The 24,074-nt window shown below is 37.7% G+C and overlaps 1 protein-coding gene across 11 annotated transcripts in view; it reads left to right on the forward strand.

The window, feature by feature from the left end:
• The window catches only part of LOC115222966 (ras GTPase-activating protein nGAP), a 479,655-nt gene that overhangs the window by 413,674 nt on the left and 41,907 nt on the right, over positions 1-24,074 (forward strand). For 9 of the 11 annotated variants that reach the window (XM_029793377.2, XM_029793379.2, XM_029793375.2 and 6 more), the window contains 9 exons: positions 1,300-1,462; positions 2,747-2,826; positions 3,684-3,862; positions 4,573-4,721; positions 7,675-7,750; positions 8,213-8,303; positions 9,537-9,650; positions 11,318-12,892; positions 17,154-17,186. In XM_029793377.2, the coding sequence (XP_029649237.1) occupies positions 1,300-1,462; positions 2,747-2,826; positions 3,684-3,862; positions 4,573-4,721; positions 7,675-7,750; positions 8,213-8,303; positions 9,537-9,650; positions 11,318-12,892; positions 17,154-17,186 (2,460 nt within the window). The remainder of the gene's footprint in view (positions 1-1,299; positions 1,463-2,746; positions 2,827-3,683; positions 3,863-4,572; positions 4,722-7,674; positions 7,751-8,212; positions 8,304-9,536; positions 9,651-11,317; positions 12,893-17,153; positions 17,187-24,074) is intronic. The other 2 variants (XR_005003304.1, XM_029793376.2) reach the window with 1 other exon arrangement.

A 24,074-nucleotide genomic window follows, 5' to 3' on the forward strand; every position in this document is an offset into this window, starting at 1 on the left:
GTGTTGCACTCACAATTGTGGGATTGTGGGTTCAATTCCCAGATTGCGTTGCGTTGCATTCTTGAGCAAGGCACTTCATTTCACGTTGCTCTACAATGATTTTGACATCTGACCTGTGGCACCCAGTTGCACCTGTACAGGTAATGTCGATCTGATGGAGGGAGTGAGCTTATGTCTACACAAAACATTTGATCACTATAAGCAGATCATCTGTGTGATTGTTCAGTAAGAAATTGTCAAACCGTCATACATCATCTAATGACAGGAGAGTCCATCATATATATATATATATGTAAAGGCGCATGGCTCAGTGGTTTGAGCGTCGAGCTTACGATCGTGAGGTTGTGAGTTCGAATCCCAGACCGGGCTGCGTGTTGTGTTCTTGAGCAAGACACTTTATTTCACGTTGCTCCAGTTCACTCAGATGTAGAAATGAGTTGCGACATCACAGGTGCCAAGCTGTATCGGCCCCTTTGCCTTTCCCTTGGATAACACTGGTGGCATGGAGAGGGGAGGCCAGTATGCATGGGCGACTGCTGGTCTTCCATAAACAACCTTGCCAGGGAGGGTAACTTTCTAGGTGCAATCCCTTGGTCAGTCATGACCGAAGGGGGTCTCATATATATATATATATATATATATATATATATATATATATATATACACACACACACACACACACATATATATATATACATACATATATATATATCGCATCATCATCATTTGTTGTCGATCGTTCATGCTGGCATGGGTCGGATGATTTGACCAAAGCTGGAAGCTGTACTATACTGACTTGGCATAGTTTCTATGGCTGGATGCCCTTCCTAATGCCAGCCTTTTTACAGAGAGTCCTTGGTGCTTTTATGTGGCACTGGCACAAGTACTTTTTACATGATGTTGGCACAGGACTCTTGCTAGCCAATCCCCTTCACCCAGAGAGACCAGCCTTAACACTTCTGCTACGGAGTATGTGTCCTCTTGAGTACTGCAAGGCACCAGGCATCTCGGTCTATTTTACTCATGTAGACCCCACCAATAATCTGATATGGGTCCTTGTTGAGAGCCACTGACCTAAACAGCGGAAGGATACATTGGCCAATGTAGCCTGCAAGACATATATAAAGAAATTAGTTGATAAGAGCCAGAATGTTCTTGGTCATGATCTGGTGAATCAAGGTTCACATGGGGTTAAACACTGCACCAGCAACCACCTCCGCCCCACATCACAATTTTGTAATCGTTGTACCCTGATAACTGTTTACATGTCCTCATGCTTTTGTTTTTTGTTTTTTCCAGTATTTAACCAGTAATTATGTGAGCCTGTGTGAACATCTGGAACCGTTGGTGAGTGTGCGGGACAAGGAAGACATTGCTACATGTTTAGTACATGCCATGCAGCACTTGAATAAAGCAAAGAACTTCCTCTGTGATGTGGTCATGGCAGAAATATCTAGATTAGGTAAATATGTCATCTGTGTTTTCATCATCATCATCATCATCATCATCGTCATCATTATCATCATCATTTTCATTGCTTTTAACGTCGACTTTTCTATGTAGTTGGGGTTGGAAGGAGTTTATTGAGACGGATTACTTTACAGCTGGGTGCTCTTCCTGTCACCAAACCTCACCTGTTTCCAACCAAGACAGAATCTCCCCATTACCAGACGTGCTCTGGCTGAATAGTAGAAATGAATGACACCGCTTGTATGACAGGGAAACTCATTTACAACTAACATGCAGTTTCAAGACAAGATCACACAGACAAAAATACATTCATGCACACACACACACACACACATGTACATGCATGCAATGGGTTTCTTTCAGTTCAAATTCCACTGGGGTCAGCTTTGCCTTTCATTCTTACCAGGCAAGATTTGGGATTGATGTATTCTACCTCCTCCTCCTCCTCCTACCACAAATTTCAGGCCTTGTGCCTATTGTGGAAAAGATTATTATTATTGGTGGCAGAATCGTTAGCACACAGTGTGAAATGCTTAGCGATAATTTGTCTGCCTTCACGTTGACTCTCTATATATATGGACACAGGCATGGTTATGTGGTAAGAAGCTTGCTTCCCAACCACATAGTTCTGGGTTCAGTCCCACTGCATGACACCTATTATAGCCTTAAGTTGACCAAAGTCTTATGAATGGATTTGGTAGACTAAAACCGTAAGAAGCTCATCATCATCATCATCGTTTAACGTTTGCTTTCCATGCTAGCATGGGTTGGACGATTTTGACTGAGGGCTGGTGAACCAGATGGCTGCACCAGGCTCCAATCTTGATCTGGCAGAGTTTCTACAGCTGGATGCCCTTCCTAATACTAACCACTCCGAGAGTGTAGTGGGTGCTTTTTACATGCCACCGGCACGGGGGCCAGTCAGGCGGTACTGGTAATGAGTTCATATACACGTATATATATACACACACACACACATACGCACGCACACATTTCCATGCGTGTGTGTCTTTGCATCTGTGTTTGCCTATCACCACTCCTTGACAACCTGTGTTGGTGTGTTTACATTGCTGTAACTTGGTGGTTTGGCAAAAGGGACTGATAAAATAAGTACCAGGCTTTAAAAAACATGTCCTGGGGTCGATTCATTCAGCTAAAATTTCGCCAAGGCAGTGGCCCCAGCATGGCCACAGTCTAATAACTGAAGCAAATAAAAGTTAAATGATTTATCTATTGTCTGTTTGTCTCTTACCCAATTTAATTCCTTCATTTGCAGACAATGAACATCTGACATTTCGAGGCAACAGTATTGCAACAAAAGCAATGGAAGCCTACATGAAATTGGTTGGTGAAAATGTAAGTAAGACTTTTAATGAGTTTATATCATTATCACCGTTATCATTGTCACTTCATTAAATCTTTAGCATTTAAAATGGCTCTATCTTACTAAAGTTAAATGATTTTTCTATTGTCTATGTTTGTCTTACCCAATATAATTCCAAGAGAATACCCTCCATCAGGCATTTGCCATATTCTGAATGCCTTACTTCCCTGGGCATGGATACATTGAAACTCCAATGTTTTGCAGCTGACTTGGCAGACACCCATAAAATTATTAACCATCTTACCAACAATAACTCTGAGCACCTTTTCTAACTCCACCTGTCTAACACCCGTGGACATGTTTACAAAGTCAGAAAACAGCACAGCTCTCATGACTTTTGGAAACATTTCTTCACGCTAAGAGTTGCTGAAGCATGGAACAAACTGCTGGCATCAGTTGTTAGTTGTCGGAGCACTGTATCCTTCAAAACTTCCATGCTTCCTGAGATTTGCCAACACTACCCCTGATTTTCTCCCCTCCATACACACGCAAGCATCTGTCTGACTCATATACTGCTCACTTCTTTCACTTTCTGTCTACCAAATCCACTAACAAGGCTTTATAGTAGGTTATAGTAGAAGACACTTGCCCAAGGTGCCATGCAGTGGAACTGAACCCGGAACCATGTGGTTGGTAAGTAAGCTACTTACCACGCAGCCACTCCTACGCCTACAAAGAATTACCATTTTTTTTCTCTATTTTGTAACTTTGTATGTTCAAATTATGAGATATTTCTTTCATTTATGTAAAGCTATAGAATCTGAGTTCAAATCAAATAAAATCCTGTTTGCTTAAATTTTTTTTTTTTTTTTAATATCTTTTCCAATAGTATTTACAAGTGACATTGAGAGAATTTGTTATGGAAATCATTGAGCTGTCGGAAGACTATGAGGTCGACCCAACCAAGCTTTCCAATAATGCAGCTCTCCAACGAAACCAAGCCAACCTAAAGAAACTCTGCGAACAAGCTTGGAATAAAATTTCAAATTCTAGGCGTTATTTTCCTGGGTATGTATTAACTTTCTGTGTATTTTATTTTATTTCCATATATACATGCATTATATATTGTAGTTGTGGCCATGCTGGTGTTACATAACTGGCACCTGTGCTGGTGGCACATAAAAGGCACCCACTACACTCTTGGAGTGATTGGCTTTAGGAAGGGCATCCAGCCGTAGAAACCATGCCAAATCAGATTGGAACCTGGTGCAGCTCCTCAGTTTACCAGTTTTCAGTCAAACTGTCCAACCCATGCCAGCATGGACAACGGACATTGAATGATGATGATGATATATATATATATATATATACAAACATACACACACACACACACATAGGTATGGCCTGGCTGTGTGATATGAAGCTTGTTTCCCAACCACATGGTTCCAGGTTCAGTCCCACTGTGTGGAATCTCCTCTACTATATAGCCTTTGTCTGACCAAAGTCTTGCGAGTTGATATGGTAGAACTGGTAAACCGGAGAGCTGCGCCAGGTTCCAGTCTGGTTTGGCTTGGTTTCTATGGCTGGATGCCCTTCCTGATGCCAACCACTCCAAGAGTGTAATAAGTGCCTTTTACATGACCCCCAATAACGGTCACAACTACGATTTCACAGGTGCCATTTACATGATCCTGTCGAGGGTCAGTAGACATTAAATGATTATGATGATGTTTTTAGTCATTTTTATTTTGGTTTTTTTGTTCTTTTTCTTAATACAGTGAACTTCGAGAAGTGTTTGCAGGTTTCCGAGAAAACTGCCGTGTAAACGAGAAGGAAGACCTTAGTGATAACTTAATCAGTGCATCAATATTTTTGAGATTCTTGTGTCCAGCAATTCTTTCTCCTAGTCTTTTCAAACTGATTCAAGGTAAAAGAAAAAAAAAAAGAAAAGAATTACTATTTTTCTCTTCATAGTCTTTGTCACTTTTATTCACAGACATGGTTGTGTGGTTAGGAAGCTTGCTTCTCAAGCACATAGTTTTCGGTTCAATCTCAATGTGTGGCACCTTGAGGAAGTGTCTTACTTAGTAAGGGGGTTAAAATAACAGGATGGACTTAATGCTCAGATTAAACACTCACTCACTCACATGCGCAGACACACAAACATTTCATTTCTAGTTGTGTGTGTGTATATATATATATATATATATTAACACCATCATTATATATATATATATATATAAAATATAAATTAGGGATAAAACCACTATTAGGCAACTCAAACAATGATAGACATAAACCAATACATAAATAACAAATAATATATATATATATAATGTTTTTTTTTTATATAATATATAACTTATAACTAGATCTCAAAAAGTATAAAAAGTATGATAAATATAATATAATAAGTAAAAACACTACGTACGTTTCATGGCTAGAATTAAATTTGAATTATAATTAAGTTTAAATTCAATTGAAATAAATTCGAATTAAAATTATAGTCCATCTTCAAGTTAATGATAATAGTTAAATAATTAAATAAATAAGCAAATAGAGTTAAACAATATTTATTTAAGATATATATATATATATATATATATCATGACTAATCCAGTGCTGTCTGACTGGCACCTGTGCCGGTGGCATGTAAAAAAGCACCATTCAAGTGTGGTCAATGCCGGTACTGCCTGACTGGCTCCAGTGCCAGTAACATGTAAAAAGTACCAATTGCACTCTCGGAGTGGTTGCCATTAGGAAGGGCATCCAGCTGTAGAAACTCTGCCAGATCAGATTGGAGCCTGGTGTAGCCTCCAGGCTTGCCAGTCCTCAGTGAAATCATCTAACCCATGCCAGCATAGAAAGCAGACATTAAATGATGATAATATGTGTGTGTGTGTGTGTATATATATATATATATATATATACACACACATTATCATCATCATCATCATCATTTAATGCCTGTTGTCCATGCTAGTATGGGTTGGATGGTTTAACCAGGGCTGGCAAGCTGATTTGGCATGGTTTCTATAGTTAGGTGCCATTCCTAACGCCAACCACTCTGAGAATGTAATGGGTGCTTTTATGTGCCACTGGCACGAGTGCCATTTGCATGACACTGGTATCTGCCTCGACTGTAGTTTTGCTTGATGGGTCTTCTTCTCAAGCACAACATAATGCCAAAGGTCTTGGTCACTGCCTCCACTCGAGGACCAACACTCAAAAGGAACTCAGCCACTTTGCCTCCGTGAGGCTCAAAAGGTGCTTCAAAGGTGTCAGTCATTGCCTCCATGAGGCCCATTGCTCAAAAGGTGCTTCAAAGGTGTCAGTCATTGCCTCCATGAGGCCCATTGCTCAAAAGGTGCTTCAAAGGTGTCAGTCATTGCCTCCATGAGGCCCATTGCTCAAAAGGTGCTTCAAAGGTGTCAGTCATTGCCTCCGTGAGGCCCAACACCAACAATTTGATTTTACATTCTACATAAATACTCTGTACTTGATTTTTAGTTGTATACACACGCATATGTTGATTTCTTGTCATATACACACCCACACTCTCATTTCTAGTTGTATATTATACATATTTGTTTCACTCTATTATACACATCCACACCCTGGTGTATAGTTGTATACACACCCACACATTAATTTCTTGTTGTATACACCCATGCATTAGTTTCACACTAGTACACACCTTCTGATACTAGTTTTTCAATGTTTCTACACCTATATACCCCAGTTGTATACACTTCATGCACTGATTCCTTGTTGCATAATTGTATATATACCCATAAACTGATTTCAAGCTGTATACACAACAACACACAAATATCCTCTTAAATATATATATATATATATATATATATATATATATATATATACACACACATATATATATATACATATATATACATATAAATATACACACACACATATATATATATATATCCTCATACACTGTTTTCTAGTTAAACACACCTCACTAAACTAAATTCTAGTTGTATACACATCTACACCTGAACTTCTAGTTCAGGTGTGACCTACCTTTTTCAAAAAGTGGGCCGCATGAGTCTTGGTTCATCATCAGGTGGGCTGCACTACTAAAACATTTTAAGATAGTTCTTCAATGGCGTGCCATTCAGACAGTTCTGTGGACGACATCTTGGTCACGACTGGTCTAGTTATATACACACCTACACGTTAATTTCTAGTTCTGTACACACATTCACATATGAAGTAATCTTGATCTCCAACTTACCATGATAGATGTGTTAGGGCACAGAGTTATTTACCTTGAGTATGTGAAGGGGCATGGCTCAGTTGTTAGAGTGTCAGGCTCACAATTATGAGGTAGTGAGTTCAATTTCTGGATCGGGCTGTGTGTTGTGTTCTTGAGCGAGACACTTTATTTCACGTTGTTCCAGTTCACTCAGCTGTAGAAATGAGTTGCAACATCACTGGTGCCAAGCTGTATCGGCTCCTTTGCCTTTCCCTTGGATGAGATCGGTGGTGGGGAGAGAAGAGGCTGGTATGCATGGGAGACTTCTGGTCTTCAATAAACAACCTTGACCAAACTTGTGCCTCGGATGGGAACTTTCTAGGTGCAATCTCATGATCATTCATGACCAAAGGGAAACCTTACCTTGAGACAATCTCCCATAAGGAGTCGTGGTGCATAAAAGCACGCATAATTATATCATTCACTGATGAGAATTGCTTGCTATAAAAACCAGAAACGAAAGTAAATAACGTGATATTCTGTATTCTTACACAACCTCCATGTTAAGTTGGATATCCAAATTACCTTTTTGTATTAATATTTCTTCTGTCGTTATCAATTATTCTAATCTCTGTTTTCCATCATCCTTCTCTTGTAGAATACCCGTCAGACAAAGCTGTCAGGACATTAACTTTAATAGCGAAAGCCATTCAAAAGCTGGCGAATTTCACACAGTAAGTGAAGTTTCTTTTGTCAGGCTCATACTTTTCCATTGTATTTTATTGAGATTAAATTATATTTAATATCAAAGTTTACCTTAATAGGTACATGTGTGGTTAAGAGGTTTGGTTCCCAACTACATGGTTCTGGGTTCAGTCCCACTGCATCAGTGCATCTGCCTGTCTGTCTGTCTGTATGTCTGTCCTGTCTCCTGATGAACCTAGCTGATTGATTGAATGATTAACTGAAAGATTAAATAAACAATCAATTAGTTAATCAGTTAAACTGATTGACTAATAATAATAATAATAATAATAATAATAAGAAGTGAAATGGAACCAGTGTGTGTGTGTTATTGGCATGATGACCCTCCCAAGATACAAGAATCCTGCAAGCCAAACACCAAAAGGAAAATTTGGTACTTCTGCAAGGAATGTCTTGTGTATTGCTTTATTTATTTATTTATTCTCTTTTAGATTTGGTGGTAAAGAAGAATTCATGATCTTTATGAATGATTTTGTAGAAGAAGAATTTGAAAATATGAAACAGTTTCTAAAAGATATTTCTGTAAGTCTTGTTTTCTTATTTGTTTATTTACTTATTTTTTCGCATTTGAGCTTCTCTGAAAGAAATGTGTTCTATGTTGCCGTTTAACCCTAGCCCAACCTTAATTGAGAAAGCCTATAATATGATGCAGTTTGGCAAAAGAGACCAATTGAATAGGTACCATCATCTTCATCGTCATCACCGCCTTCCATGGTGGCATGGGTCAGATGGTTTGACCGGAGCTGGTCAGGCAGGGGCCTGCACCAGACTTCTGTGTCTGTTTTGGAGGGGTTTTTATGGCTGGATGCCCTCCCTAATGCCAACCACCCAGCAGAGTGGACTGAGTGATTTTTATGTGGCACCAGCACAGGTGAGGTCAGTTTTGGTATGGTTTTATACAGCTGGATGCCCTTCCAAAAATGCCAACCACTTTACAGTGTAGACTGGATGCTTTTTACATGACATCACCAGGTTTTTAAAAAAAAAATGGGTAACTGGTTGATTTATTCAACTGGAACTTCTTCATGGCTGTAGTCTAATGACTGGAACAAGTAAAAGAAAAATGGTAAACAATAGCCTCAAGAGAATTTTAAAGATAGAATTCCTCTGATACATTTTCACATTACCAGTGTATTACTGGTACTTGTGTTATTGACAACAGAAGGATGGAAAGCTCAGTTTCTCTTGGCGGATTTGAACTCAGAGCATGTAAAAGGCACCTGTGCTGGTGACACACAAGAGGCACTCATGCCGGTGACACATAAGAGGCATGTGTGCCAGTGACACATAAGAATCACTTGTGCCAGTGACACATAAAAGAGCACCTGTGCCTGTGACATGCAAGAGACACTCATGCTGGGGACAGGTAAGAGGCACGTGTGCCGGTGAAACATAAAGGGCACCTATGCTTGTGACATGTAAATGTCACTCTGTGAAGTGGTCGGCATTCGGAAGGGCATCTGACCATAGAATCCAGGCCAAAACAGGAGACTGGTGCCTGGTGATGCAGATCTCTGGCTTACCAGTTCCGGTCAAACTGTCTAATCCATGCCAGGATGGAAACCAGGTGTTAAATGATGATGAAGATTCACACTAGTACTGTACCTTTTAATCTGATCTGATTCCACACCATTTCTTTATTGTAGAACCTATTGAAGCTTGTATTATTTCTCATACCGTTTCTTTGCTTCATATTTAAGCGGATTATCATCTTTAATTACTGTATTATTTATCCATTTACTTTATCTTTTTCAGAGTGAAGATGTTGGTAATGAATTCCTAAAGAACCAGCATGCTGTTATAGATTTTGGCAAAGAACTCTCTGTTCTACATTCTCTTCTTGTAGAAACATTAGGAAAAGCTAATGAGGCAAGTAATATACATATATACAACTTCCGCCACCCAGGGAGAAAAACTCGAAGTAGTTGATAGCTTCCGTTACCTAGGTGACCAAGTCAGTAGCGGGGGTGGGTACTCTGAAAGTTTTGCTGCTAGAATAGGAATAGCCTGGGCAAAGTTCAGAGAGCTCCTACCTCTGCTGGTGACAAAGGGCCTCTTGCTCAGAGTAAAAGGTAGACTGTATGACGCATGTGTACAAACAGCCATGCTACATGGCAGTGAAACATGGTCTGTGACTGCTGAGGACATACGTAAGCTTGCAAGGAACACAGCCAGTATGCTCCGCTGGATGTGTAATGTCAGTGTGCATACTCGACAGAGTGTAAGTATCTTAAGAGAAAAGTTGGACATAAGAAGCATCAGATGTGGTGTTCAAGAGAGATGACTGCGCTGGTATGGTCATGTGGTGAGAATAGATGAGGATAGCTGTGTGAAAAAGTGCCAAACCCTAGCAGTTGAGGGAACCTGTAGAAGAGGTAGACCCAGGAAGACCTGGGATGAAGTGGTGAAGCAAGATCTTCGAACATTAGGCCTCACTGAGGCAATAACTAGTGACTGAGACCTTTGGAGATATGCTGTGATTGAGAAGACCCGGCAAGCCAAGCGAGACCATAACCTGTGGCCTATGCCAGTGGTGTAACCAGCCCACTTATGCATATCTTTCCTTCATTGGACACTAAACTCTGCTTGCGAAAACTTGTTGAGGCATGTGGCATGTAAAAAACACCATTTGAGTGTGATCGTTGCCAGTACTGCCTGACTGGCCCTCATGTCAGTGGCACATAAAAGCACCCACTACACTCTTGAAGTGGTTGGCGTTAGGAAGGGCATCCAGCTGTAGAAACTCTGCCGGATCAGATTGGTGCCTGGTGCAGCCATCTGGATCACCAGTCCTCAGTCAAGCTGTCCAACCCATGCCAGCATGGAAAGCGGAAAAAAAATTGTGAAAATATTTTGTGTATCATAGAAATAAAACCAACTTATTGTACATAAATTTTAACAACAAAATCTTATATGGACCCCTGTGGACCCCAGTTGAGAACCACTGATCTACTTAATGTCTACATTCACAGCTTGTCCATCTAACCTACTTTCACAGCCTGTATCCAATGACCACAAGCTGTGTCTGTTCAACATTCATGTGCACAGCTTGTCCATCTTATTGTCCACATTTGAATACAGTATGTGAAAAGGATTTTTTTAAAGCAATCATAGCTTAATTAAATAATATGTTAATTAACATGCAATGTCAAAGTTCATTGTCTCTTAATATTGACCACCTTACTCTTGAGTCATGTTTTAATTTTTTACTTTTATTTTAAAAAGTCCGTTAAAAATTTAATTAAAGATTTCATTAGATTTAAAACTATTTTTTTAAAGATAATGTAGAAATGTTTTATTTTACAATTTCAGTGAAATTTTCATTTATCTTTCATCTCAGTTTCTTTTTTCTAATTAGATATTTGCAATTCTTGAAATACCTTTGAGAAATAATTATAAACAGACACAAACACGCATACACATAGAATTCAACATTGTTAATTTGATTTCTAATTAGGAAGATGGTTGATTAAGATTTTAATATGACTCGCTTTGAAAATTAATTTTAATAATAATTATTATTTTCTTTTCTTTAGGCTACAATAACAAAACTGCATCCATTGCCTGATATTCTCAATGGACTCACCCAGGCCTTAAACGATCCCAAGATTGGGAAAAAACAACCCAACCGGAAGAGCCAGATTTACGACAATTTGGCCACGACACCAAACAGCAACCCTTCGGTGAGCTCGTTAGTTCAGCTGTCTAAGTCAACTTTACACATGGACAACAATCACACAATAAACATGGATGACAGTATGAATTCAGACAACGGTGGAATCACTCAACAGACATCAGGCACATGGAAACGTACTAACGAAGCAAATATGTGCAGTGCATTTAACGATATTTCTGTGACGCGAGATATTTCCGATGTATCAGTCAGCAAACACACTAACAATAATAAAGACTCCTTAAAACAATGGTGGAACGATATTCTAACGACAGCAGAAGCTGTTAATGGTTATGATAACAGAATTAGTTTCATAGATGACCCGAGCGATGCGCCATACGAGACGGCGCTTGCAGACAAAACCAACTCAGATCTTCAACATCGCAGCCATACCAGTAATTCTCTTGCAGCTTCTTCCCAACGATCTACTAGTCAAAATTCTTTCATGTCCTCTTCAGGTTATCAACCAACGGTGTACAGCCCCTCAACCTTGTCCATGGAACTACCACTGGCATCTCAAGAACAATTCAGCGGCTCAACGTTACCTGCTCAGTTTTCTAGTTTGGGTTCCACGTCATTCGCTGCTCAACATTCCTCCATCCAGCAACCACTTTCCTTTTCTAATCCCTTGTATAAACACCAACGGAACTCTCAGTCCGTAATGCCATCTTCTTCAATATCCGTTTCAGGAAATGCTTTATCCACAATGGAAGGCGCTGGTGCTGTAAGTGGTACTTCATCTCCAATGGTACACAGTAGCTTGAAGATTCCTCAGACCTCAAGTTCAAGTTCTTTAAGCAGTACGGATGACTCAGGCACATTACCATTTGTCAGTGTAAACACACAAGTGCACCAGACTCGCAGCCCAATGCGGAATCTACCAATTACGGCAATAACGACTTTAGATTCCGCTCGCAAAATAACGGATCCCATTCAAAAATTCTCTCAGCTTTCCAGTTCTAGCTCAAGTAGTGAGTCACTTTGTGATCGACGCAGCTTAGTACACTCCACCCCCATGCAAACGGACATTGATAATTTACAGCATGGCCCCGCCTTGCAGCGGATTAACCCTTTATATGGACACTGCAGCCCAAAACCGAGCCTAAAGTCAGTGACTTTACGCTCACACAACCAACCAGGAAACAGCCCATTGAACACTTCATGTGAATTGCCTCAAGGTATTGAGATGAAGTTTTCTGGGGCTCGATACGAAGACCCGTCAAGGTCTTTAAACGATAGAGACACTAGTGTTATTCAGTGTAACACTTTGCCAAAACGAGCCGAGAAGGATCGTCACCTGGCAACGTCATCTGTTTCAGATGAATTCTCTGTTTATAAACCTGGCGCTCGGCTCTCACTGGCTCAGCAGCACTCTCTCCACAGTGGCACCCAAACGGTACAACATAGGAAGTCTGAGCCAGTGAAAACCAGGGAAGAGGTAAATATCATTCTTCATCCTCATCAATTTTTTTTGTTGGAATTCACACCAGCTTTGTATATACACTAAACACGTTTAGACCAACACTAAATACGTTTATAAAAACAGTACCACCAAATACATTTAGACTAACACTAAACACATTTAGACCAACACAGTTGTACTGAATATATTCAAGCCAACACAGTAATACTTAACATGCTTAGGCCAATAGTGACATCATCATCATTTCCGTTTAACATCCGCTTTCCATGCTGGCATGGATTAGATGGTGACACTAAATACATTTAGACCAGCACTGTAACATAAAACATAAAATGAACAGTAAACATGGTTAAACTAGCACATTAACACTAAATACAGTTAGACTAATACTGTAGTCACTAAACATGTTTTGGTCAGCAGAGTAAATGTTAGACTCAAATTTCATTTAGACCAAAACAGCAGAGACTAAATGCATTTAGACTAGCAGTAGATACACTTAAACCAATATAGCAGTAACACTAAATATATTTAGACCAATGCAGTAAACGTGTTTAGAAAAACAGAATAACACTTAACAAAGTTAGACTAGCACTAAACACATTTAGACCAGCACTATGGCACTTCATTGAAAACAAACCTTACAGTAAACGTATTTAGACCAGTACGAAAACAGTTAACACTTAAGCCAACTGGGTGACACTAAACAAAAATAGACTAACATAGAGACAGTAAACACATTTAGACCAATGCAGTTAACACTGAACATAAAACCAACTGTACAGTTTAAACAATTCACATTTAAACCATCAGTACAGTAAGAGTAAACAATATTTCTTATGCTGTTTCCACAATTAAAATATTAGTGTGAGTTCACTCGACAACAACAGCATGACCACCACCACCACTATCACTTGGTTATTTCTCTTAAATTATAATCACACACATAATTACACAAATGATTTCTTTATTTTCTTCCAGTTTTTGTTTCATTGTTTCATTATTAGACATTGGTCTGATTCGTTAGAAATGGTACAACATATTTATATATAATCTGTAGCTTGACTAACAGAGTAGCTAAGTGACCTGTTTACAAAGAAAAAACAGGCTTTAATTACAAAGTAAACCACCTTTAATTACTGTACAATTTGGAAAGTGGTGCTCCAGCATGACCATAGCTGAGATGCTTAAAACAAACTAAAAATTAATTTAACAGTCTCTATATGGTTACCATTGTTTTCGATACACATTGCAATACATTTACCCCACTCGTTGTGAACTTGTAATAGCACATCTGGTGATAGGTGTGCAAATGAGTTGGTGATGCATTCCTTCAAATCATTTATGTCTGCCATAAACAACCTTGCCTGGACTTGTGCCTGGGAGGGTAACATTCTAGGTGCAATCCCATGGTCAGTCATAATCAAAGGGGGTCTCAGCACTCTTAATGGTTAAATAAGAAATAGGGCAGCACCTGTGGTACATGGCTGATGGAAGGGTAGGAGGATGGAAGAAGTTGTTTTCAAACCAGAAACCTACTTGTATGTTTTGTCATTTGCTACAGTTGACTCCACTAAAGGCGCCTCTAATTTTGCTAAAGATCGAACAATGGTGATATTGAATTGATATTCTATGACCCAACATCAAGAACAATCTCTCCTTTTAGCTGGCTTCGACATAGTTTCCTTGTATAGAATTTCATTCTCAAGGTTTCGGTTGATGCAATATTATAGTAGAAGATACTTACCCAAGGTGCCATCTAGTGGGATTGAAGCTGGGACCATATAGTTAGGAAATGAACTCCACCTGTCAATTATATATTTAAAAAAAGTTTTTGGTTAATTTTTAAAAAATAAAGTTACTAAAGCTTTTCTACTGATTGACCTGATGCAGTGCCAGGCAGTGGCTCTCAATGCCCTGATGCAGTGCCAGGCAGTGGCTCTCAATGCCCTGATGCAGTGCCAGGCAGTGGCTCTCAATGCCCTGATGCAGTGCCAGGCAGTGGCTCTCAATGCCCTGATGCAGTGCCAGGCAGTGGCTCTCAATGCCCTGATGCAGTGCCAGGCAGTGGCTCTCAATGCCCTGATGCAGTGCCAGGCAGTGGCTCTCAATGCCCTGATGCAGTGCCAGGCAGTGGCTCTCAATGCCCTGATGCAGTGCCAGGCAGTGGCTCTCAATGCCCTGATGCAGTGCCAGGCAGTGGCTCTCAATGCCCTGATGCAGTGCCAGGCAGTGGCTCTCAATGCCCTGATGCAGTGCCAGGCAGTGGCTGCCATGGTTTCTGATCTCAACTAATTGAAGTGTCAACATGTACATTGTTTTGTCTTGGTATAAAAGATGGGCTGCAGCAAATATTCTGCTCAATACCACAGATTTGCTTGTCAGTTGTTTTGACCGTAACCAGTTGACCATGTCCCTTGGTGGATGACAATGTGTGCATCTCTGATCACAAGCTGAAGTAGTGGGGGAGCATCATAGCCATATGTTGAGAGGATTTCTTTGGGGTTTGAATAATTCACTCCTGGAAAAATGGGCGTTTCATTCACCATCCTTTAGCAATCCTTACTCAGAGATCTTTTGAGCAAGATGGGCTGCTCAACTTGAAGATAATTCTTACTGGGCCCCACCTGCAAGGTCATGTGCTGTTTATCTTGATATGAAATTACCATGTTGTGTGTATATGGTTGTAATGCATGTACCTGGTGTACCGTTATCAAATGGGTAGTCACGATGGGTATATTTGGCTTCATATATCTTCACTTCTACGCCACTTTGGTGGTGTGTGCTGCTTGCTCACTCAATAATAATAATAATGACTATCGGGAAACGATTGTAATGTAGAGTGTTTCATTTAATTATTTTGAACATCAAAAAAATGTATTTTAATTGTTAGAGTTTGGCAAATCCTCTTAATGGCAAAACTGAAGAACTCCGTTCTGCGATTCTTTCCTGTGACATTCTAATCACATGTCTGTCGCACCAGAGCTGTGACCTCTCAGTGCCAGCTCTGTTGCCCTCAATGCAAATAACAGATATTTCAGACGACATTTCGCAGAAAACAAAATTTCTCAACCATTTTCATGTCAAGAATAAATAAAATACACAAATGAAAAAATAAATTTCCTAAAAAAAAAAAAAAAAATTATGCCAAATTTGTGAGATTTAATGATATTTCAAAAGTTCATATTTATAGTTTTTATACATGGTTTTCTGTGTGTATAAATGTAAATAGTTAAACGTGTATAGCAATATAAACGGTTATACATTTACAAAGTGAAACAATAGAATACTTCAGTTACAAAGCAATACAGACGTATAATCTTTAAAAGAAATTCTATCGCCCTCTGGTGGTTTAATATGTGTTGAGGATTGGTTCATAGTTTTAGCTTCAAATTCTATTTCTCACAAATATGTATACGTGTGTGTGTGTGTGTATGTGTATATATATAAAAAATTAGGAAAAAAACCACCTTTTTATCAATTCAAAATGAACGATTAAATTACACCATCTAGAAAATTACATATAATAGAAATATTAACATTAAAATAACAATAAAATGTCAAAGATTAAGTAAATTGCAAAAAAAAATAATAATAACGTATATAAATTGTAGAGTAAAATATATATATATATATAATATATATATATATATATATATATATATATAATATATATGTTACTCTATGTGTGTGTGTGTGTATATATATATATATATACACACACACACATATATATGTACTGTTAACACTTACTGTATGCAAATTAGTAGCTCCAGGTTTCTATACCTATTGTAATTGTTGAGTATATAAACAGAGTGGTTGCTTGTTTCTCTGGGATTGGTCAAATTGATGGAGATGTCACTGATGAGAATTCAATAAGATCTGAAAATCATTTAAGGTTGTTCATCATTTTTCTCAATCTACAGAGAAATCACTAAATTAGCCCTGGCTATATATTTACTATATAGGCTAGATATGTGTATATATGTATGTCTACATGTACATTCGTGCATGTCTATGTGTATATATATATATATATTTGTATATATAGACGTATGTATATATGTATGTGCATACATTCGTGTATGTATATACGTAAGTGTATATATAGAACTATATAGATACATGTGTATGCGATAAGTAAATAAACTGCATTACGTTTTAATATGTGTAGCACATGCAACACCATATGTAGCTTTACAAACATGCTATTCTCATAAAAGAAAAAAAAAAAACTCTAAAAATACATATATATATATCCAATTGATTTTAACTCCAGACTGACATTGATGGTTCAGAATCAGACCCTGAGGTAAGGCGAATTTTCAACTCAGATTGGGCTTCATTTTGTCTGTCTTTGTGTTGAAGAAAATATATTTTATTTCAAAAAAAAAAAAAAAAAAAAAAATGTATATATATATTTCTAGAAGCCAACTGCTATTCCTTGTAGTAAATGGATTAACTCCCTTTTATTGTGGTCATTTCCTGTCCAGTCACCCATCCAGCTTGCAACAGTCTCATATCACAATGTCTGTTTTCTTTGTTGCATTTTTCTCTCCCCCCCACTCCCTTTCCTTAAACCTTACATAGTCCTACCTGCTGCCTTTTTCTCGTTTTTTTTTTTTTTTGCTGATTGTCTCCCCCTGGAACTTGTTGGTTTTAAGGGTTTTATTTTTTGGTTTAATTTGTAGTGTCACTGTTGTTATTTATTGTTTTTTTTTTTAACTTCGTGGTAGAAATGTTTTGATGGAAACTATATATTCTAAGTCTGCCTTTAGTTGTGCTCTAGTATAATGAGTGTGAGTGCAACATCCTGGTAACATGTTTGGAATATGTGATGTTTTATAGTTATGTATACTTAACGTATATACACAGTTGATAGGCCAGTTACTGCAGTATTTGTCCCGAGATAACATTGCACGTCCATAAGATATGTAATTCAAGGACAAATGTCAAAGCAACTAGCCTATCATCAGCATATATACATTGAACATGATACATAGAAGCTATATATATGTATATATATATATATATATATATATATGGATATTTATGTATATATATGGATGTTTATGTATATATGGATGTTTATGTATATATATGGATATATAAGGATATATATATATATATATATATATATATGTGTGTATATATATGTATATATATATGTGTGTATATATATATGTATATATATATGTATATATATGTATATATATAGATGTATATATATATATATAATATATATATATATATATATATATATATATATATTGATAAAGAATTTGAACATTCAAACTTTGTTTATTACCATTGTTTGATTCATAATAATTGTCTGACACGTGTTTCGATCGCATTAATTGTAAATTGTTGCATATATATATATATATGTATATAGCAATTTATACATTATTATCTCTTTAGGATGTTTATAATACGACATTGTTCAAAAAGGAATTTTCATTGTACTTTACACTCTAAGTAGCCAGGAAAAAAACTGTAGCATAGGATGGGAGTTAAAGGAAATTTACCATAAAACACACCATCTGAAGGAACCATACATACATACATATATGTATATATATATATATATATATAATAAATATTAGGGAATGAATCCAAAATTACAGGGAAAAATCAGATTTAGGGTTAAATCCAATTTTATAGTAAAATATTATATAATATAATTCGAGACAAAACCACTATTTTAAAACCAAACAAGGAAAGACTTAATCAATACATAAAATTTTAATATAAATTAAATAAACCGCCACTACAATTGTTTCATGTCTGCTTGTTTGGTTTTGTCTCGAATTATATTATATATATATATATATATATATATATATATGTATATATATGTCATGAATTGGTGATAGGATTCATTTCCGATCCTGTTCAGCTACATGGTGTTGATAAGCGACAGAAATGGCGAAACATCATTGTCCATCACTGCTGAATGAAATTAGTGGTGAATTATCTCACCTGTCCATGACTTTCAGGTGCTTTGAGAGAATATTCTCCACTGTGCCAAACCACAGCCTACCGGCAAATGCACAGAGTGTGTATGCTAAGTATATCTGGTTGATCATATGTATATTTATACATACACACACTCTCTCACACACACACACACACACACACACATATATATATAGTTTATCCAAACATGAAAACACAAAGAGAAAACACAACAACGCGAGAACATGGAACAAATATAGTATTATTGGATGCTTAGGAAGGAAGGGAAGGAGTGTTTAACGTTTCGAGCGGAGCTCTTCATCGGAAACATAACAGAAGGAAAGATCCAGAGAAAGGAAGACAGAGGAAAAAAATCGCCAACGGTACACATGCGGTCACATTTTGAATATGTATATATATATATATAGCTGAAATTTACAGAAAAACAAAAGACGAAGACAGGTGTATGAACAACAAACAGGTATATTAGTGTATTAGTTGGGAAAGTGAGAAAGTCTTTTACATTTCGAGCCTACGCTCTTCAACAGAAAGGAATAAGAGGAAATAAACAGAGAGAATAAAAAACTTGTGGATTTAGTGGTCAAGCATTGTGACTGGAGAAAGAAATGCAAAGTAACAATGTACGGAGTATGGAAAAATAGACAGTTCAAAAAAGTTCAGACATCGTGGTATATTGGAGTGATTTTTCATCAACAGACGAGTCCAGTGAAATCCATAAAAGTATATCCAATGGTAATCTGGGTAGATTGCTGGTATGTAGATGAGGAGAAGTGCAGAAAGTTCAGGCAGTAGTTTAGATATGTAAGTCCAAAGAGTAAGCAGTTAAAACTAGATAAAACTGGAGTAACCTCGTGAGCGTATAATATATTGTTGAAATTTACAGAAAAACAAAAGATGAAGACAGGTGTATGAACGAGAAGCAGGTGTATTAGTTTGATGCTTGGGAGTAAGCACATAAATGTGAAACAAGGTGGGGGTAAAAATAGTACTTGAATACTGAAGGTAGAGTAATAGGCTTTATTATTAAAGCTGCAAAACATCACAGAGATATCACAAAAAACTGCTACTCCGAGTTTCATCTTCCTGTTCATTGGACAGTGTTTTATATATATATATACTTTTTATATATATATATACTATATAATATATATATATATATATATATATATATATATATATATATATATATATATATATATACTTTATATATATAGTGAAGGCGCATGGCTCAGTGGTTAGAGCGTCGAGCTTATGATCGTGAGGTTGTGAGCTTGAATCCCGGACCGGGCTGCGTGTTGTGTTCTTGAGCAAGGCACTTTATTTCACGTTGCTCCAGTTCACTCAGCTGTAGAAATGAGTTGCGACGTCACAGGTGCCAAGCTGTATCGACCTTTGTCTTTCCCTTGGATAACATCAGTGGTGTTGAGAGGGGAGGCTGGTATGCATGGGCGACTGCTGGTCTTCCATAAACAACCTTGCCCGGACTTGTGTCTAGGAGGGTAACTTTCTAGGTGCAATCCCATGGTCATTCATGACCGAAGGGGGTCTTTTATATATATATATATATATATATATAAAGTTAATCCAAACATGAAAACACAACAACGCGAGGACGTGGAACAAATATAGTATTATTGGACGCTCAGGAAGGAAGGGAAGGAGGAGGGTTTTACGTTTCAGGCGGAGCTCTTTGTCAGAAACATAGGAAAAGGAAAAATCCAGAGAAAGGAAGACGGAGGAAAAAAAATTGCCAGCGGTACACACGCGGTCACATTTTGCACCTTTTATATATATAAAGTATATATATATATATACATATATATATATACTTTATATATATAAAAGGTACAACTGATGTTAGAGACAGATGAACTTGTTTGCTTAGTCGGTAATAGTCAGTGTTAGATATATATATATATATATATATATGTATAAAATCCATTTGTATTATGTGTGAAATGCATATTTATATATGTGTGTGTTCGTGCGTGTCTGTAGTTGTTGACAAAGTGTTGTAGTCTGTCTCTTCGATGCTAGTCACAAATGAAGCACCATTTATATCCACTCTGTTCACACTCAACCTTTCCTTTCACTCTAGCTTGCTTGCAACAGCAGCCATTTGCTATCATAGAGCAGATATACAAATAGCTTATAGACACTTCCTTTGTCTCTCTTTCTTTTATTTCATTGTAATTTTTTTCTTTCCAATTTTTTTTATTTTCTATCTCTTTCTTTAACATTAATTTTCATTCCATATTTCATTTTATTCTTCATATTTTATCCTTCTTTTGGTTTATTTCTTCATTATGTCTTTTCTTTCCTTCTTTGATTATTTCTTCATTTTTTATCTTTTCTTTCCTTCTTTGATTATTTCTTCATTTTTGTCTTTTCTTCTTTTCTTCTTTGATTTCTTCATTTTTATCTTTTCTTTCCTTCTTCTTCGATTACTTCTTCATTTTTCATCTTTTCTTTCCTTCTTTATTTTCTTCACCATCGTCATCATCATCGTTTCCATAATGTTGTCATTCATTTCACAGTTTCATTTCAGTTCAAAATTTCTTCAAAACCAAATTTTTTTCATTTTCAATTTCCAAGAATATCAAAAATTAAAAATTTAAAAAAAAAAAGTAATTTAAAAAATTGAATCAACGCAAACATTTAAGAGGAGTGATATTGTAGATCAAAAGAAACCCGTGGTACCAGCTCAGCAAAGAAACAAACGTTGGATGCTGCAATTTCAGCTGCCATCGTAACAATGATTTCGACCGAATATTACTGTAGTTTTATTGATGATGGTGTAGGAGGCGCATGGCTCAATGGTTAAAGCATCAAGCTCACAATCATGAGGTAGTGAGTTCGATTCCAAGACCGGGTTGTGTGTTGTGTTCTTGAGCAAGACACTTTATTTCACGTTGCTCCAGTTCACTCAGCTGTAGAAATGAGTTGTGACGTCACAGGTGCCAAGCTGTATCGGGGTCTCTTTGCCTTTCTTGTGGAGAGGAGAGGCTGGTATGCATAGATGGCTGCTGGGCTTTCGTAAACAACCTTGGCTGGACTTGTGCCTCAGAGGGGAACTTTCTAGGTGCAACCCCATGGTCATTCATGACCGAAGGAAATCTTTACCCTTTAGTAGTAGTAGTAGTAGAAGTTGTAGTAGTAGTAGTAGTAGTTGTAGTAGTAGTTGTGCAGTTGATTACATAACAATAACAATAAAAAAAACATGCATTCCATTGTGATCAACAGAACAGCTTGCTTGTGGAATAAACGTACAGGTGGCTGAGTACTCCACAGGCATGCATGCCCTTAACGTAGTTTTCAGGGAGATTTAGCGTGACACAAAGTGTTACACAGCTGGCCCCTTTGAAGAACAGGTGCAATTCCATTTTTGCCAGCTGAGTGGACTGGGGCAATGTGAAGTAAAGTGTCTTGCTCAAGGACACGGCACACTGCCAGGAATTGAACTCATGACCTTACAGTCAGGAGCTGAATACTCTAACCTCTTAGCAACGTGGTTTCACTAATGATAACAATAACAACAACAACAAGAATGAGAAATCAGAAACAGAATCACAAAAAAACCAGTGAATCTAATTCCAAATATGGTAAATTTTCTCCTCTCTGGCACCGGTGGGATCAGAGAGTTGCTGGATTATTGAATTTTCCAGATATATATCATCACTTTTGAAATTAGTAATGCACCTCGTAAAACTCATTAAAACTGTCTGTGATTGTCCCCCACAACATCGCTTGACAACCGGTGCTGGTGTGTTTACATCCTCGTAACTTAGCGGTTCGGCAAAAGAGACTGATAGAATAAGTACTAGGTTTATAAAGAATAAGTCCTGGGGTCAATTTGCTCGACTAAAAGGCGGTGCTCTAGTATGGCCACAGTCAAATGACTGAAACAAGTAAAAGTGAGTAAAGAGTATACATCTATGCGCAGGAGTGGCTTTGCTAACCAACCACATGGTTCCGGGTTCAGTCCCACTGCGTGGCATCTTGGGCAAGTGTCTTCTGCTATAGCCCAAGGCCGACCAATGCCTTGTGAGTGGATTTGGTAGACGGAAACTGAAAGAAGCCTGTTGTATATATGTATATATATATATATATATATATGTATGTGTATGTTTGTGTGTCTGTGTTTGTCCCTCTAGCATTGCTTGACAACCAATGCTGGTGTGTTTGTGTCCCTGTCACTTAGCGGTTCGGCAAAAGAGACTACTAGAATAAGTACTAGGCTGACAAAGAATAAGTCTCGGGGTCGATTTGCTCGACTAAAAGGCGGTGCTCCAGCATAGCCGCAGTCAAATGACTGAAACAAGTAAAAGAAAGTAAAGAGTATACATCTATTTTATCATTGATATCCTGAATATAGTATGAGGGCCTTCGCTGTAACAGCGCTCTGCTGCATCCATCATTTGCTGGTTGATTCCCTATTACTTCTGGTTGATGACATCTTTGCATCACTCAGGTGACAACCCTTCCGCCCATGGGTCTCCTTGGGTAGTCGTTAGTGGTGAGGGTTTTACAAGGTCAGAAGCCTCTTTTAGTCCTCTTTTACGGCACAGAGGAAATGATGGGTCTAACAAACAATTTTATTAACCTAAGTAAGTAGTACAGGACATACGGGGTAACAGCACATCACTGCATCTACCATTTGTTGGTGCATCCCTACTACTCCCAGCAGATCACACCTTTGCGCCACTCTGGAGACAACCATCTAACCCACGGATCTGTTTTGGGTAGTCATTGCCGGTGAGGATTTTATGAGGTCAAAGTGCAAATCCTACCACAGGCTTTTAGTCATCCTTTTACAATCTGCAGAGGAAGCATTGGCTTTATTCTTTGACATCCCATGCTGGCCCCACATGGCACAATTGATGGTGGGACAGAAATAGGAATAAATAAAAAATATAATTTGACCGTTTAGCATTTAAACCAGCCATATCCGGCTAAAATATTCTGCTTTTTTTTATGGTCAAACTGCCCTTATCCAACATCTCACTTCTACTTTACAATATTGTAATGAAAAATAAACTGTCACATCACTGAAGTCTTGAAGCTATAAAATAATGCATGATTAATCCAAAATAATATGCTTTACATTTGACAGAATAATTTGATCCCTAAAAGGGTTTAGTGAAGAGTACATTCTATTAACATAGGTAGTAGTAGCATGGAGGTATGTGCTGTAACAGCACATTGTTACATCAACCATTTG

The sequence above is a fragment of the Octopus sinensis genome, linkage group LG21 (genome assembly GCF_006345805.1).
Source record: "Octopus sinensis linkage group LG21, ASM634580v1, whole genome shotgun sequence".
NCBI classification, from domain to species: Eukaryota; Metazoa; Mollusca; class Cephalopoda; order Octopoda; family Octopodidae; genus Octopus; species Octopus sinensis.